We start from the raw sequence: 16,176 nt of genomic DNA on the forward strand, positions 1-16,176 counted from the left end.
GCTCCAACTTTCCTACTGCGAGACCTATTGGCAACGCCAGTGCTTGTTTACATGGCTGCTGGGCATTTCTAAATAAAGAAATGAGACTAGCATAATCGGAGACTCCTGTCCTGAAATAAAATTATCTAGTCTTTCACTGTCCCAATCAAAGTTCGCGTTGCCCCTTTTCCGTTGGCACATAGTCGGGTGGCTCTGCTCTATTAACATGTGAATTTCCATCATGTAGAGTTCAGGCTTCCTTGTTCCCAGCTGAGTCCGCATCGCTCTCTAGTTACCTGCACCACAATCTTTTGGTAAGAGTTTTCACGAAGTTTGCGACATGTTTTGTTAGAGGTTGCCATTTCAGCTCACAATCTCCAGTTAGGCGACTTACGCTATCATGTCTTCCTTTCACCGCTGTTGGCACATGGATAATTAGCAGCATCGGCTGCCCAGCCCTCGAGTACCCCCCCTGCCTGCGGCCGTAAGCATAGCGCTCCTCCTCTAGCCTAAGAATTACCGTCTGTTCCCTTCCCTCTCACATCCACCTCTGCTCCCTGTCAGCTGGTGTCGATCTTCAATGGGTTCAGCGTCCTGGTTGCCAGGGGCAACTGATACCTTAACAGTAACGCGTTTCAGCGACAGGCTGCTCTCGCCAGGTCAGGAAGTCACTCAAGAAGACAACAATATTCATTTCAATTTTAGGAGAAGCTTGTCCTCCCTGTAGCGCGCTAGCAGCGATGCTGTCTCTTGTTTCGCGGTTACAACCGGGCTAGGAACGAACTGGCACTATTTGGCGAGTGCGGAGGAGCACAAGGTGGTTTGCGGAATAGAAGGAGTGCTAAGAACAAGTGGCAGAGGTAGAAACGATGGAAGAGGAAGGGGAGTTCGGGTACTTTACCAGGGCTCGCATCCAAGAGGTCAAGGGATCCCTGACCCTGCGTTCAAACCATTTGGATTATGGGAAAGCTACCCTGGTCTACAATTGGTAAGTATATCGAGGGATTCCCATTTTCACAATGTGTTTATAAAAGAACAGGCAATTTATTTGGGTAACATAATCCATTTTTCTTTTTACAGTTATGTGTTCTTTTAATAAATATTCAGGATACAATTCTTGCTGCAATAAACATCTCTGAACGTGGCCAGTGGCCCTTTTTAGGAAATAATAACCTTTTCGTTCCTGACTATAAGTTATACAGTACTGGGCTATTTTAGATGTAATTTTACCACTGCTGTGCAGAAAGTTTGCACCAGTACTGTGTAAGAGTAAAGTATTTTTTTAGCTCGCCTTATCAGAAACAACAAACAGGAATGAGACTTGGCTGCTGCTGCACCCAAAGTCTCATATGATTTTTTCAGATGGTTTTATCCGCTGGGAAAATCGCCTACGGTTCTCCCACACCTGGAAAACCTGGTTGTGAGGAAACCTAACTAATCAGGATCAGAAGGAGTAGAATTCCGTTAGGTGATTCCGCTTCACCTGGCATAATCAGACTTTTAATGTTTTAAACATAATAACATATAATGAGTTATAAAATACTTCTCAGTGAACACATTTTTCGACTTGAGAATACCCAAATTAAAGCATAAAGATTACTGGTACCATGCACTAGAAGCTGAGCTGCATTGGTTACAGAGATTATATTTTTATAAGTAAAACAAGACCAACACGACAAAAATCCACTAAGTAGAACCAGAGTTCAGAATTTTAAAGAACAAATAAAAAAATAGTGCTCAGAAGCAAATAGTGCTTGGGGTTATTTGAGGTCACTTGGACCGGGGTGGATTCAAAGTTCAGGCCGACCACAATGGAGGGCAGGCAGCTACAGGACTCTCACAGGTACCGCTCAATAAGTACCTTGGATAGAGCAAGTATTGATGTTGAAGGCTCGATGCGTTGGTTCCGATCCCAGGAAGTTACGAAGGTTTTATCGTTGAACCCCTGTCGTGCCATGTAGACTGTCGCAGCGGTGCCATTGATCGGCTCCTACGATAGCATCAAAGGGCAAGGTGTCAGTTCCAATTGGTGCAAAGTCCTCACTGCAGTGATTTTGATGGTTCTGAACGGTTGAAATCACCTTTCAAGGGCCACGGACTGGATTTTCACCACTTGGCAGGGCAGGACTCACAGATTACAGAGTCCAGGTGCTGTTGCAGAGTTGAAGGAAGTCTTTGATGGCCTTGAGACTTCAGAACAGGGGGGAAGCTAGCAAGCCATTGTAGCCACTCTGTGTTCAAGTAAAATGGTTCCAGTCCTAGTCATCAGCAGGGCAGAGATCAGCAGGCAGCAGAGCAGCACAGTAAAGCAGAACATCAGTTCTTCCAGAGCCACAGTCAAAAAGATGGGCACTCATTGTAGCACAGCAGTCTTTACTCCTGGCAGAGTTCTTCATAGCTCCAGTAGTGTACTGCCTTGGTAGGATCAGGGCCCCAGTACTAATACCTAGCTGTGCCTTTGAAGTGGTGGTGACTTTAAAGCAGGCCCTTGAAGAGCACAGGTCCCCCCTTTTTTCCAAGCCCAGACTATCAGTAGCGGCTAATCAGGACTCTGCCTATTTAGGTGTGTCAGCTTCCTCCCTCTATTCCTGCCCAGGAAGAGCTATCAGGATGCAGATGAATGCAGATGAGTTCTCTCACACTCACCCTTCCTGTGTTTGTGGCTGTCTAGAGGGAGTGCACAAAGTGTGGCTGTCACCCACAACAGACGTGTATTGGAGACAGGCCGCAAAGCACACAGACCAGTTAGAGCAGAGAAATTCCCAAAGTCTAAAAGGGGCATTTCTAAAATAGTAATGTTAAATCCAGCTTTACCATTAAAGATGATTTATCATTACCATTCCAAAGATAGAAACATGATGCAGCTACACCTTTCTAATCAAGAAGTCCATCTTAAAAGTGTATTAAGGAATTCCCAATGCTAGCCTATGAGAGGAGTAGGCCTCACATTAGTGAAAAAATGGATTTAGCTGTTTGTCACTACCAGGACATGTAAAACATAAAAGTACATGTCCTACCTTTTATTTACACAGCACCCTGCCCGTCCGGCTACCTAGGGCCTACCTTAGGAGTGACTTATGTGTATTAAAAGGGTGTTTAAATGCTCGGCAAGTCGTTTTAAATGCGAAGTGACAGTAAACTGAACACACAGGGACTGAAATGGCACAGTCAATGCTGCAGGCCCACTAGTAGCATTTAATTTACAAGCCCTGGGTATATGGTATTCCACTGTACAAGGGACCTACATGTAAATTAAATATGGCAATCATGTACACTCCAATTTCACCATGTTTAGGGGAGAAACACATGCAATTTTGCACTGGTCAGCAATGGTAAAGTGCTCAGAGTCCTAAGGCCAGCAAAAAGAGGAGCTAAGCAGGCAAACGGGTGAAGACCACCCTAAGAATGACAGGTCATTCTAAACTTGATATGGTACAGCCGTGCAACAGAAAGCTCCCAGTGTCTACCAGTCACAGCAGTTTGGTCTCTTTTAACAAAGTGGGTGGGAAATGAAGTCTTGAACTCAGTGAGAAAGGGTTTTTCTTAGAAGACGACCAAGGATGAAGGTTTGGAAATACATGGGAACAATATGGTGTGTGACATTTTTGCACTGTTCCTGATTTAGGGTAAAAGTGACTGTGATTGTCTGGACAAATGAAATGGTGACTGGATAACAAAGTTGATAATCCTGTCTTGGGTTACGTGCCTAACGGGAATCCAATAATCCAATTTAATCATGACCAGCATATTTATGTGGGATTTAGCTGTTTGGAAAGGGAAGTTATTCCACGTTTTCCTAATATTCAGCAGCTGGAACATAGCCTCAGTGGCAGTGGGTGTAAAGGACACTAGTTGCATACTAGAGTTCACTAGTAGTCTTGGGTTCCTATCTGCAATAGTGGGTGCTGTTGAAGCAAGGAATAAAAACATTATCTGGTGGTCTTCCAGTGAGTGGCAGAAGGTGCCCAATGTGTGAAGGGAATATTAGGGTCTAAAGGCTAACTTAAGAATGTTGTTGAATTGGTCGAAACAAGTGCTGTCTAAGTGTGGAATTTATTTAAGTTTTTTGGGTTGAGATATTTGGCAATTAAGTGATGAGGACTGGAAATTTGAATTGTGGAGGCTGGATAGAGTCGAACCTGTGGATTTATGTGCAATCAGTGGGAGATAGGTTGCAGGTAAGGATAAAATGAGTGAGTGCGGAAAGGAAGGACACCATTGTGTGTGGGAGTTTATTTAAAAATAAAAACAAAAGCAATATTAGTATTCATATACATGCAGTCATTATTTACCTGATTTCTCAAAAATGAAAGCCACAAAATTTAGATCTGGGAATTTAAACTTAGTCAGAATATGTAAAAAAACAAGATTTAATCGATTAACCCCTTCGAGGCTGATGACGAGCTGGGCTCGTCATGGTGTAGCCTCCTCAAACACTGATGACGAGCCCAGCTCGTCATGAACAATGGGTTTTTTAAAAAGTCAGCATACAAGCAGAATAAGAGCAGCGCGCATGTGGTTAAAGAATACAGGCTTGCCGAAGGGGTTAGCCACTACACCAGCCTACTTTTTAAAATCAACTGAGGGTGGTGATGTTCCAGTAGTGGAAAGTACCAAAGCACTGGAAGCAAATTGTTCAGTCGACTAACTCCTCAACAGCTCCAGTGGGGATCAAGATGTTTCACTGTAAAGGGTCCATCGGAGCTTCCTATGAGGGATTACACATTACTAGACATTACCTCAGTAAATTAGTCCACACTAAACTAAATAACAATCCAGCGATCCCTCTTACACAGCCATAATCTTACAAAGAAAATACCTATGTCTTATCTCCTGTTTCCAATACATCAAGATTGTCAAAACTTAATTTGAATGCTTCTTTTCACTTACCTGCTGACTATGTACAATATTCAGAATCACGTCATTATCTGGAATGAATCTTATCTTCCTCTTTTGAATCTGCTTGAAAAAACAACAGCCAATTTGGATCATATTCTTGGTATGTTGACTGTAATATTAAAAAAAATACCATCAAACACACACAGAGGTTATGTTTGGAGAAAATAAAGGCGGAGTATGTTCAAGAGAGTCTGCAGAGGTTGGCATTCACTTTGCCTGAACTTGGTCAAAGGTCTCTGTCACTGGTGGCAAGAAAGACACAAGTGTTTCTGAGATAGAGCTGTTCTTTTTAAAGGACCTATTTATAGTTCCTAAATTGCCATGTAATGGGAACACTAATCTTATATCCGCTACTCCTCATGACTGTTTTTCAGTTATTAATAAAAAGAAAAAGTTAGAGCAACCTAAATCCAATGATCAATCCAACAGTCTCAAGAAATGATAGAAAAGGGAGACTAAAGAGGATATGTCGATGGGCAAAAAAAAAAGCAAGGAAAATAAGATTTGCTTCCAAAGTTATTTTGCAAGAACATACTTCAGAGTCTACTTTCGATATATTAGCTCTTTCATGTACTTATCATCCAATTCCACTCAAAGATTTAATCTTCCATGATGCAAAGTAGGACAATGGAGGGCATGATTCTATACAAAAGCATATGCCTCAGCCAACTATTCCTGTAACTGAAATCGTTTTTCTACATTCCACTCTGGATCCCTAGTTTAGATCATTGGCTATCCTGTGAACAAATTCCTTGTGAAAGGGAAATGAAAGTTCTGACTCACAATTTTATTATACACTTCTTGTCTGAATTGTTCTCATTTATTAAACTGTATATCAGAAATTTAACCAATGAGCATTTTGAGGAGTAAAAATATCTCATTAGTGCAATTATTGTACTCTTTCTGAGAAGAGATCATGAGTCACTTTCAATTCAAAGGTCATTGTTATCCTGATACTGGAAAATAGTGATCTTTTTCTTTAGTAGAGGCACATATGAAATCCCTCACTTTTTAGCATGGCATTTGATACGTTCTTTGGCAAACAGTGGCAAAGTTGATACTGCATCTCTTCAGACGTGTGGTGTCCCTTTTGAAGAACTGGAACATAATGGAAAATTAACTCACCTCGGTAGGGTGAGGAAGTAGATCTGATACATTTCTAGGGCAACACATGAATTCCCCTGGGATTTCTGAAGATGAAGTATCCAAATTGAGATAGTTACATGGGGAACTCAACACCAAACAATCAAGTTCACATAAGAATAAACACCAGATTTAGTAAAGGGTAATCCAAGTCCTTTCCTGGAATTTGGCTGGTTGTACCTCCAAGTCTCCAGAACTTTGTTCTTTTAAATCATTGATTGCAGATATCATCTGCATTCAGGAGACTTAGTGCACAGGGACTTTGGAATTTGACCATTTCTGTGTAATTAGTTGTCTAGCAAACAAATTCAGGAAAAGCCATGCGAGTGAAGGCTTGCAATATTGCTGAATACAGGATAATCTAGATCATATAAAACCTTATTTCAAACTTCGAATTTAGTACAATGTATATCGTTTTATTGGAATGGTGATGTGAGACTTGATATGGATACTTTTCTTCTTGTTAATTTACATTTTCCTCCTGGTTCAAAAAATTATCCTCCCATCAAATCCTTCTCCTCTAGCTTAAAACGAATACATTAACACCTTCCCACCTTCGTTTTCTCTCGTCCACAAACCAAAAATGTAACCCTTCCCACCTAGTTTATACTGTTTTAATCAAACAAAAAAAAGATAAGTGCTATCTTCCTAATTCTTTTGACACCTTATTTAAAAAAAAGGATTAATATAGAGATAAGGTAGATTATTTCTTATTTGATTTCCATACTGATTTCTATTCCCCCACAATGTCTCTTAACCCAGACTCCAACCTTGAAGGTAAGCTTGAATCAATGGTCTCTAAGGCCAAAGCTATGGACTCTTTTAACAAGACAATCAATAAAAAGTTTGAAATGCTGACAAGGGCATGGCCGTCTACAGTACTGCGAATTCTTTGGGTGCAAAAGAAGGGGCAGGTAAGACCCCCCCAAAAAAAGCTGCAACAGAACTTCACGCAGATGCGACTAAGAAGTCTAAAAAAAAGTGGGAAATATGGTTCACGCTTCTTAGGGGGTGACGAGATCGATGCCTCGGGCATCACAGAAGGGCGGCAGACAAACTCTGAACCCACCATTCACATTGACAGTGATGAGAACGATGAAGCAGAAATTGATCTTTCCTGCTCATCAAACTTTGATTCAGACATTGAGAATCTTGGAGACAATGCATTGGGAAGCCCTGAAGAGGCAAGTAAGGCCTCAGGATCAGGAATGGGCTTTACTGACCCCTTCTGGGAGAATATGTTCGACCAAACAATCAATTGGGGAAGTGTAGAGGAGATGATAGAATCACCCTCCTGAACTAGACTTGTTAACAATGGGATTCTATCAATGTGAGTGGTGACTAATTTTATATGATTTTGTATATTCTCTAAACTCGTGGATACACTGCAATTTGAAAATCAGGCCTCTCTGCGAGTGGCAGAATGAGGGCACTGTGTGTTTTTAAAATACCCCTCACACACTATGAATCCCATAGTGTCATTCTCCCATCATTGGGGTCTTCCTGTCCCTCTACGGGGCGGGGCGTGCTTCGACCTACGAGTGACGCGGGAGCACTTATATTTTTGACAATAGGCTATGTGATGTGATGAGGATAGTGATATGTGTTGGGGAGTGTAGGGACCTATTTACGTGAATGGTAGTGTAAAAAAAGGGTAAAAATTCCCTGGCTAGTCGAAAAAGTTAACTTTAATGGCTTCGCAAGCTGGGAACATTAAAAAGCGGGTTAGTAAGTAGAATTACAAGTGTGGTCTACTTTGTCGACATGACATGTTTCATAGGCAGACCCCTCCTGCCTACTCATCAGGACCTCTGTTGATCCCTACAAAAAACTAAATTGTAAACTAAATGTTAAATGCTTATGGTCCTAAAACTTAACAGCAAAAATCGGCTGCTAGGTTTAGCCTCGGGGCTTGAGTTGGCCCTTAGTGAGGCATTATCATAAAAAATGACCTAATATGGTCTCTGTGGAAAGAAAAAGAGAAAAAGGGTACATGGTTGTAGAATTACAATATGTAAAGCACAATTCATACATGGCTCATTGTTGCGTGAGTCACAATGTGGCTTAGTTTCCCAAAGTATTCTCAACATTAATTATGTATATGACCCGATGGACTGCCATTCGCCATCGTGGCCAAAGGGTACGGACCCTTGGAAAACTTCAACAAAGCGTGATACACACTTCAAACACAAACACATATTCACAATCCAAAACGACCCATCTGGTGGTGGGTTTTTAAACAAGCAAAGGTGTGGGCCTCCTTGCAGTTCAAGGACAAGTGTCTAGTCAAGAAAAAACGTCTCACTAGCAGTGTGACATCAAAAACATCCCCTCATCATACTGATAAATGGGTCATTATCACACATGCCGGTTGATGTATTATTCGCGAATAAAACGGCAAATGATGGCTTAATGCCTCCCAGACATCAACCTATTAAGCTCCCAAATGTGTCATAGTCAAACATGATGGTTGAAATAATGATCGTGAAAACGAACGACAGCAAATGATGGCAAATGCCTCCAAATGTGCAAGCATGCTACAATTGATACATACATTTGAAGTGTGGTGATAGGGCCTCATGAGCCTGCGTCTTAGGGTGATTAGTTGACTGGTTACTATGGAGGAAAGTTTAAAACACAGTCACTCACGCTGTTTTTGGGCGGCAGAATTTCACTGTCAGAGACGCACCCCTCCGCTATCACAAGACCAAGTTTTTAAAGACCCATGGTCAGGGTCTCACTTATTATTATATACATTTGTATCGCGCAACTCAGCCCCAAGGGCATCAAGACGCCTAACCAAAGATCTAGCAGGAGTAGAATGCGAATATTACAAGTAGGCCTTGATGAACAACCAAGTTTTAAGCGCCTTTTTAAAAAGCAACAGAGATGGTTGGGCTTTAATCTCTAGTGGGAGAGAGTTCCATAGTCTCGGAGCCACACTAGAGAATGCTCTGCTGCCCCAGCGAACTTTCTTAATTCTGGGGACCACCAGCAGATCAAGATCTGATGATCTAAGGGTCCTACAGGGTATGTGATGAGTTAACAAAGAGCCCAGAGGACTTGAGGAATCATCCGAAAGAGCCCTAAAAGTCAAGCACAGGATCTTAAAAGAGATCCTTTGTTGTATTGAAAGCCAGTGGAGGCTTTTCCTAGCTGTCGTGGTAGAAGATACATTGGGTAGGGCTAAAACAAAGCGCGCAGCAGCATTCTGGACAACCTGAAGGCGCTGTGTGAGTCCCTTGTTGACACCTGCATAAAGAACATTGCAGTAATCCAACCTGGAACCCACTAACGCGACCACTATCTGGTTACGAGCTTGGGGAGAAAGATAATGCACGATTTTTTTCAGGATCTTAATTACTCCCCAGCACGTGGCCACTGTTCGATTGACCTGTAAGGTCATGGACAGGGAGGTATCAAACAGAACGCCGAGATTTTTGGCCGATTGGGAAGGAGATGGGCACTTTCCCAAGGATGGAGGCCACCACTCACTCGACCAAATATCCTGGTCCTTGCCAAAGACCAGGATCTCGGTTTTATCACCGTTCAACCTTAGGGAATTCTGAATCATCCACTCCGAGACCATCTGCATACAGGTCCTAAAGTTGACGGCGGAAGTGGTGACTGAGTGGGCCAGAGACACCATGATTTGCGTGTCATCGGCGTATGAGATGACTTCCATTCCCTGCGATTTTACTAACCTGGCCAGGGGAGCCACATAAATGTTGAATAGGGTCGGGCTCAAGGCTGACCTTTGTGGCACCCCATACTGCAGGGATTTGGCAGGGGAGAGGAACTCTCCAAGCATGACCCTCTGCTCTCTCAGATGTAAGAAAGAGTGCAAAAGGCTCAGGGCCGACCCTGTAATCCCCGCCTCCCTCAGACGAGATGTTAACGTAGAGGGAGACAGGGTATCAAACGCTGCTGTGAGGTCAAGCAATACCAACACAGTGGTTTGGCCCGAGTCAACCTTCATCCTGATATTATTCACAACCATAGTCAGGGCAGATTCCATGCTATGGGCCTTTCTGAAACCATGCTGGGAACTATCCAAGAAGCCAGAGGAATCAATAAAGGTAGATAGATGTGCATTCAGGTGCGACTCGAGCATTTTTGCAGGGGCTGGCAACAGGGATATATGCCTGAAATTCTTGAGCTGTTCTGGGTCCAGGGTGGGTTTCTTCAGGAGGGGCTTCACTATAGCCTTTTTCCACACCAAGGGAAATATGCCTTGGGCCATGCGCCGTTCATCACTTCCAGCAGGGGCGGCAAAAGCGTATGCCTACAATCCTTCAGAGTCTTCAGGGGACATGGATCCAAAGGTGAGGCTGATTTTGTCGGCTCCAACAGGAGATCTAGCCCCTCGAGAGAGAGAGAGTGGGGGAAACTGAGAGAAGGTCCGTGCCGGATCACTGGACCAGGCTTCAAGGTTGGCTAGGGTTTGGGCAGAAGAGTCCCCCAAAGTGTTCCTCTGTATCTCCAGGGCAAAATAGATATCCTCGATCTTTTTGTGGAAAAAGTCGGAGATATTATTGCACAGCTCTTGCGAGCTCACAACCGGATCAGGCATTTGGCGAGAACAAAGAGAATCGACGATTTTAAAGAGTTCTCTAGCCGAAGACAGAGAGGTAGTGAGGTTCGCAAAGAACTCCTGTTTTTCTTTAATCACCCTAGACTTACGTGACCGCATGCCTAATCTGGCTTTATTCCATACTCTTCAGCAGCTCCGTGGATGTGACCGGAGTCCTGCCTCGGCTTGTGTTCTTATACCGGAAGAAAAGCCTAGTCATGATTGCCTTTGAAAAAAAGACTAGAGAGCTGACCCAAAATGGCGGCGCCCATCGGGACACTGCTGGTCTGTAGTCTGTCGTCTATCTTTTCTTCTCTTGATCGCGTTTTTTGGAAAATCTGCGCAGTACTTTCTAAATAAATCTCATTCATGCCGCAACATATTAAATTAATTTGGAAGCGATTTTTATTTTATTTTTATTTTAGTTAGCTTGCCAGGAGGCTCCCTGAATGTGATAGGCGGGCTCGAACTTTCTTAAAAGTGAAAAGTGTCATATTGAATGTATGAACCATATTCCCAGCGTGGTCAGAGTCTATGCATTGTCTTTATGAGAACTTGGGAGCTATTCGTGGGTCCTTCCACAAGACATGTTGCACTATGTTCTTCAATATTATGCTAAGTCTCACATTAGCCCATGTTCTTATTGTTTTATTCTGTCTGCTGAAACTATCATACGGATAGCCTAATGGTTTAAGATCTCAAGGTCTCATTGTTCTCGTGTCATCATGATTACTGTTGCTGTGGCATGCCATGCGATGGGTGTATGGCGCAATCATTAATGTGATGAATGGCCGTTCCAAATGTCAGAGTTGGCCCCATGGAATATCATCATTAAGGCCGTAGTTGTTAGTGTCCAAGCGGAACACCCACCTTTGTTCTTTCTCCAAGAGCATATGTTCCCTGGATACCTGCTCTATCACTGTCCATGAGATATCATCAGGCTTATGTCCTTTCTCCAAAAAGTGAGCGGTCAGCTTAGTACTAGCTCTTTGGCATCTGATTGTGCTCTTGTGTTCCCCTATCCTGGTCTTGATTGCCCTGCTCGTCATTCCCACATATTCGAGGCGGCAGGGGCACGTGATGAGGTACACTACGTTGCAACTGTTGCACGTTGTAAAGTTTCGCTGTTCCCAGGTTGATCCATTTCTAAAAACCAGGTTGTTGGTCTTCTTTGTCAGGCAACATACTTTACATTGACCACATGGATGGTGGCCTTTCACAAAGTTAGTGTCCCGTCCTTGGTTATTGTTGATGGTCTTTGGTCTAGTGTGTACAAGGATGTCCCGTATGCTCCTCCCCCTCCTGTGGGAGAACATAGGTTTAGGTAACTGGAGTCCCCCACTGTTTAGAATACTCCAATGTTTGTTGATGACTTTCGAAACCCTGTCTGAGCAGGTGTTGAATGTGGTAATGCATATGGGTCTCTGTTCCTCTTCTTTGGGTGTCTTTTCTTCCAGGAGGCTCTCCCTGTAATTGTTCCGTGCCCTCTTACATGCCTGATTTATTATTCTTTCTGGATATTGGCGGACTGCTAGTTTCTTCTTCAGATCCTATGATTGGACCTTGAAACTCTCAATTTCCGTGCAATTCCGTCTTAGACGGAGGAATTATCCGTAGGGCAGGTTATCTCGGAGATGTTTGGGGTGGAAACTCTGGTACAAGAGGAGGCAGTTCCTGGCTGTACTTTTGAAATGTGTAGTCGTCATTAGCCTTCCATCTCTTGGGAAGATGTTCAGGTCAAGGAACGCCAGACTGGTTCTGGAGACCGTGCTGGTGAACTTGAGAAATTTGTCTTGAAAGTTCAGCCATGTCAGGAATTGTTGTCATGTATCCTCATCCCCATCCCAAATGATCAGAATATCGTCGATGTATCTCTTCCAAACTTTTATCCTTTGTCTGAATGGGTCATTGGGGTGTAGGATCCTCCTGGTTTCCAAATTGTGTACGTAAAGACCAGCTATGCCGGGAGCAAATGTGCTCCCCATGCTGGTCTCATGTTTTTGTAAGTACAGAGTCCCGTCATATTCGAAGAAATTCTCCTTTAAAGCGAGGGAGCAGCACTCCATCACAATGTTCCTAGGTGTCTGGTATTCCCAGTCGTCATCAAATAGGACGTCTTCAATGATACTGAGCGTCTCATTGTGGGGGAGACTCGTATAGAGACTCTCTACATCACAACTGATCATTAGTTGGCAATTTGGATCAAAGGGGAGGTCTTCCAGCAAATTCAGTACATCCTTAGTATCCCTCAGGTATGTACTAGTGCGTTGCACCATCGGGCGTAAGAAAACGTCTGCAAATTTTGAGATCGGTTCCAACACTGAACCGATGCCAGACACAATCGGTCATCCTGGAGGGTTATCCATTCGTTTGTGTATCTTGGGTAACGTATATAGGTATGGTGTCCTTGGGTTTTTTTGACACAGAAAATCACCTTCCTTCTTTGTTATCCAGCTGTGGGCCAGTGCTTCTTCCACCATGGTGTTGATTTTTACTTGGATCCTCTCGGTTGGATCATTCCTGAGTATTTCATAGTTTCGTTGGTCCTGAAGCAATCTCACGCATTCATTATTGTATTGTAATTTGCTCTGTATGACCGTCGCTTCTCCTTTGTCCGCTGGTTTTATTATCAAGTCGGGGTTGTTGCTCAGTTCATGTAAGGCTTCTCGTTCATCCTTGGTGATGTTTTGGAAAACCTTCTTTTCCTTTGGGTCCATATCCTTGATGTCTTTCATAACCGCCTTCTCAAAAGTAAGGAGTTCCACAGGTAGGGTACTGTCCAAAGGTGTGACATTAGACTTGGAGCGGAGACCTGTGTCTCCCAAATCCGTTATTTTTTCTTTGTCCTTGAAGAAAACCTGTATCTTCAAACGTCGTATGAACTCTTGGATTTCCTTATAGAGAAGGAATTTGTCCATGTTGGCTGTTGGGACATACCCCAGGCCTTTTTCCAAAACTCTCATCTGAGCTTCTGTCAGGGTTGAATCGGTCAGGTTTACAACGAGGCTTACTTCCTGTTCTTGGATACCCCTGTCATGCTCCTTGTTGCCACTCTCGGAGGATCTTCTTCTCCTTCGGTCCAGTGTACGGTCGTTCCCCTCCGGATGCGCCCCCTGTTGCCAACATGGCGCACCTCTAAAAAAGGATTCTGATTGTAATAGCCATAGTCTTGTTGTTGATAGGACCATGGTGGGTATGGTCCTTGTGGGTGTTGAAATGGTGGGGGCCCGTATTGCTGGTGTGGGTACATCATTGGCGGCGGATGGTTGTTCCAACCTCTTACTCCCTGGTAGTGTGATCGTCGATAGTTCTGGCGAGTGCCTTGGTATCCTCGTCCTCTGCCTGAGTTTGAGCCGGTGGAACCGCTGTCTGAGGAGTCATCATCAGTGGTGTTGGTTGTAGTGGAACGGTAATCATCCTTGATGTAGGGATAGACCTTCTCTTGTATCCATCTAGATGTATCCTTCTTGAATTTCTCGTACTTGCTCAGTTTCAAGGATGTTTCGAAATCATTGAGTGTTTTATTCAATTCTTCCAAGTGTTTTTTGAGTGCGGCAGGGGACTCGCAGTTCTTCAGTCGAACTTCAATGGCTTGAATTTCAATTTTTAAATCAGATGCTAGTCTGCTGGCTGTTTTTATAATTAGTACAATCCAATCCCTGGTGCATCGCCACGAGATCTGGGACCAGTCGATTCTGAAAGTTTTATCCTCAAGGAAAATGAACGGTTCGTTATGGACCACCAAGCCTGGTGGTGCTGTATTTACTCTTAGATACTCAGACATGAGTAGGCCATGGAGCGCAGTCTTGATCTGGGTTCTCTTCAATTCCTCCAGTTTGTCCCAGTCACTGTTACTCGTACTAGGCACCGCCGTGTTAAGCCCCTCAAAAGTGCCTAGTGATGACATGACTATATCAGGTTCTGGCTGAGAAGAGAAATCCCTAAGGAAGTCAGTTGAAGACTGAGATCTGAGTGCCCGCGCCCATCCCTTCCTGATAAAATCACTATGACCCCTGAACTTGACCCTGAGGTTGTGGCCTTTATAGCCAAGGGTGCCAAAGACTCTAGTAAAGGGATTGACAAAAGCCTAAGATCCTGTCAAGATCGCCTCTTGGACACAATTGGCCCATTAACCGACATTTTTGAACTAGCAGAAAATGCCTACGTTGGTGGCACACTTGTTGATCTGAAAGAGTTACGCCAATGGTTCCAGATGACCATCTGCCTGATTGGCAACGCTAATACTGCTATTTCTAATGAACGGAAAAAAGGAATTCTCCTAAAAATTGACCCAAAACGAATTAAACTAGCCACTAAAGATGGATGCCCTTCTTCTCAATGATTCCTCTTTGGAGAGGACTTTATTTGAGATATGGCTGAATATGTCGGGGCATTTAGCTCTATCTAGAAGTCGCAACGCAACATAAAGAAAGTATTTTTCAATACAACATTTTTGCAAAGGCCGGGCGAATGCAGGGTCGTTTCCCCGGCTGCGGACAATCATCCTCAAGACCCTATGTGGGACGAGCCTCTAAATTCGAACAGACATCCTTTTATGGAAACCAATCTTTCTTCCCGCAAAGGCAGAGAAACTGTACAAGACCATTCCGAGGAGAGAGAAGAAACAGAGGTTTCTCCACAGGTAAGAATCTTGAAAGTCCCTTTAGATTGGGAATTGGACTATGATAACTCAAGACCCATGGATTCTAGATACAGTCAAGGGTTACAAAATAGAGTTTATAGATACCCCCGTCCAAACTAAAAAACCTCGAGAAATAACCTTTTCTCAGGAACAAAGAAAATTAGTCTCCCAGGAAGTGAAAGAAATGTTAGCCAAAGGTGCAACAAAAGAGAGCTTGCAAAGAGGCTTTGTAAGCAACATATTCTTGGTAGAAAAGAAAGACAAAGGACAGAGACCTGTCATAAATCTGAAAACTTAAACAAATGGGTAACATACCACCACTTCAGAATGGAGGGAATACACCTCCTATGGGAGATTTTGAGAAATGGAGATTGGTTAACTCGTCTAGATTTAAAGGGTGTGCCTACCTGTCCATCCCGATTTGGCAACCACACAGGAAATTCCTCCACTTCACGTGAGAAGGAAAACTTTGAGAATTTTGCACCCTCCCCTTCTGCCTTTCATCAGCCCCTTGGTGTTTCACCAAGGTTTTACTTACGGTGGTAGCATGGCTAAGGGAAAGGGGCATAAGGTTAATTATTTTCTGGACTATATAGTTATAATGGGTCAGTCCAAATCAACGGTAGCTGGTCACACAGACCTTACTATCCGCCTACTTCAACATTTAGGCTTTGTGATGAACACAAAGAAATCTTGTATAATACCAAGCCAGGAAATGCAATTTCTGGGTTTAATGGTCAACACTCTGAATGCAGAATTGAGATTACTGAGAGAAAAGATGAAGAAACTTCGGAGAGAACTCAGAAAGATGCTATCAATGGAAGTTTGTCCCTAGAAATTTTAGGCAAGAATACTGGGTCTTCTTTCTTCGACCATCCAGGCAATTTTTCCTGGACCTCTACATTACAGGGATCTTCAGAGACTGAAAGCGAAAGCTCTC

The 16,176-nt window shown here is 43.4% G+C and overlaps 1 protein-coding gene across 1 annotated transcript in view; it reads left to right on the forward strand.

Moving 5' to 3' along the window:
• Positions 1-627: 627 nt before the first annotated feature.
• The window catches only part of CFAP95 (cilia and flagella associated protein 95), a 208,550-nt gene continuing 193,001 nt past the window's right edge, over positions 628-16,176 (forward strand). Inside the window, exon 1 of the mRNA XM_086963071.1 lies at positions 628-967. Within this exon, the coding sequence (XP_086819197.1) occupies positions 849-967 (119 nt within the window). The 5' untranslated portion in view covers positions 628-848. The remainder of the gene's footprint in view (positions 968-16,176) is intronic.

This window comes from Lissotriton vulgaris, chromosome 3_1 (assembly GCF_964263255.1).
Source record: "Lissotriton vulgaris chromosome 3_1, aLisVul1.2, whole genome shotgun sequence".
Taxonomy (NCBI): Eukaryota; Metazoa; Chordata; class Amphibia; order Caudata; family Salamandridae; genus Lissotriton; species Lissotriton vulgaris.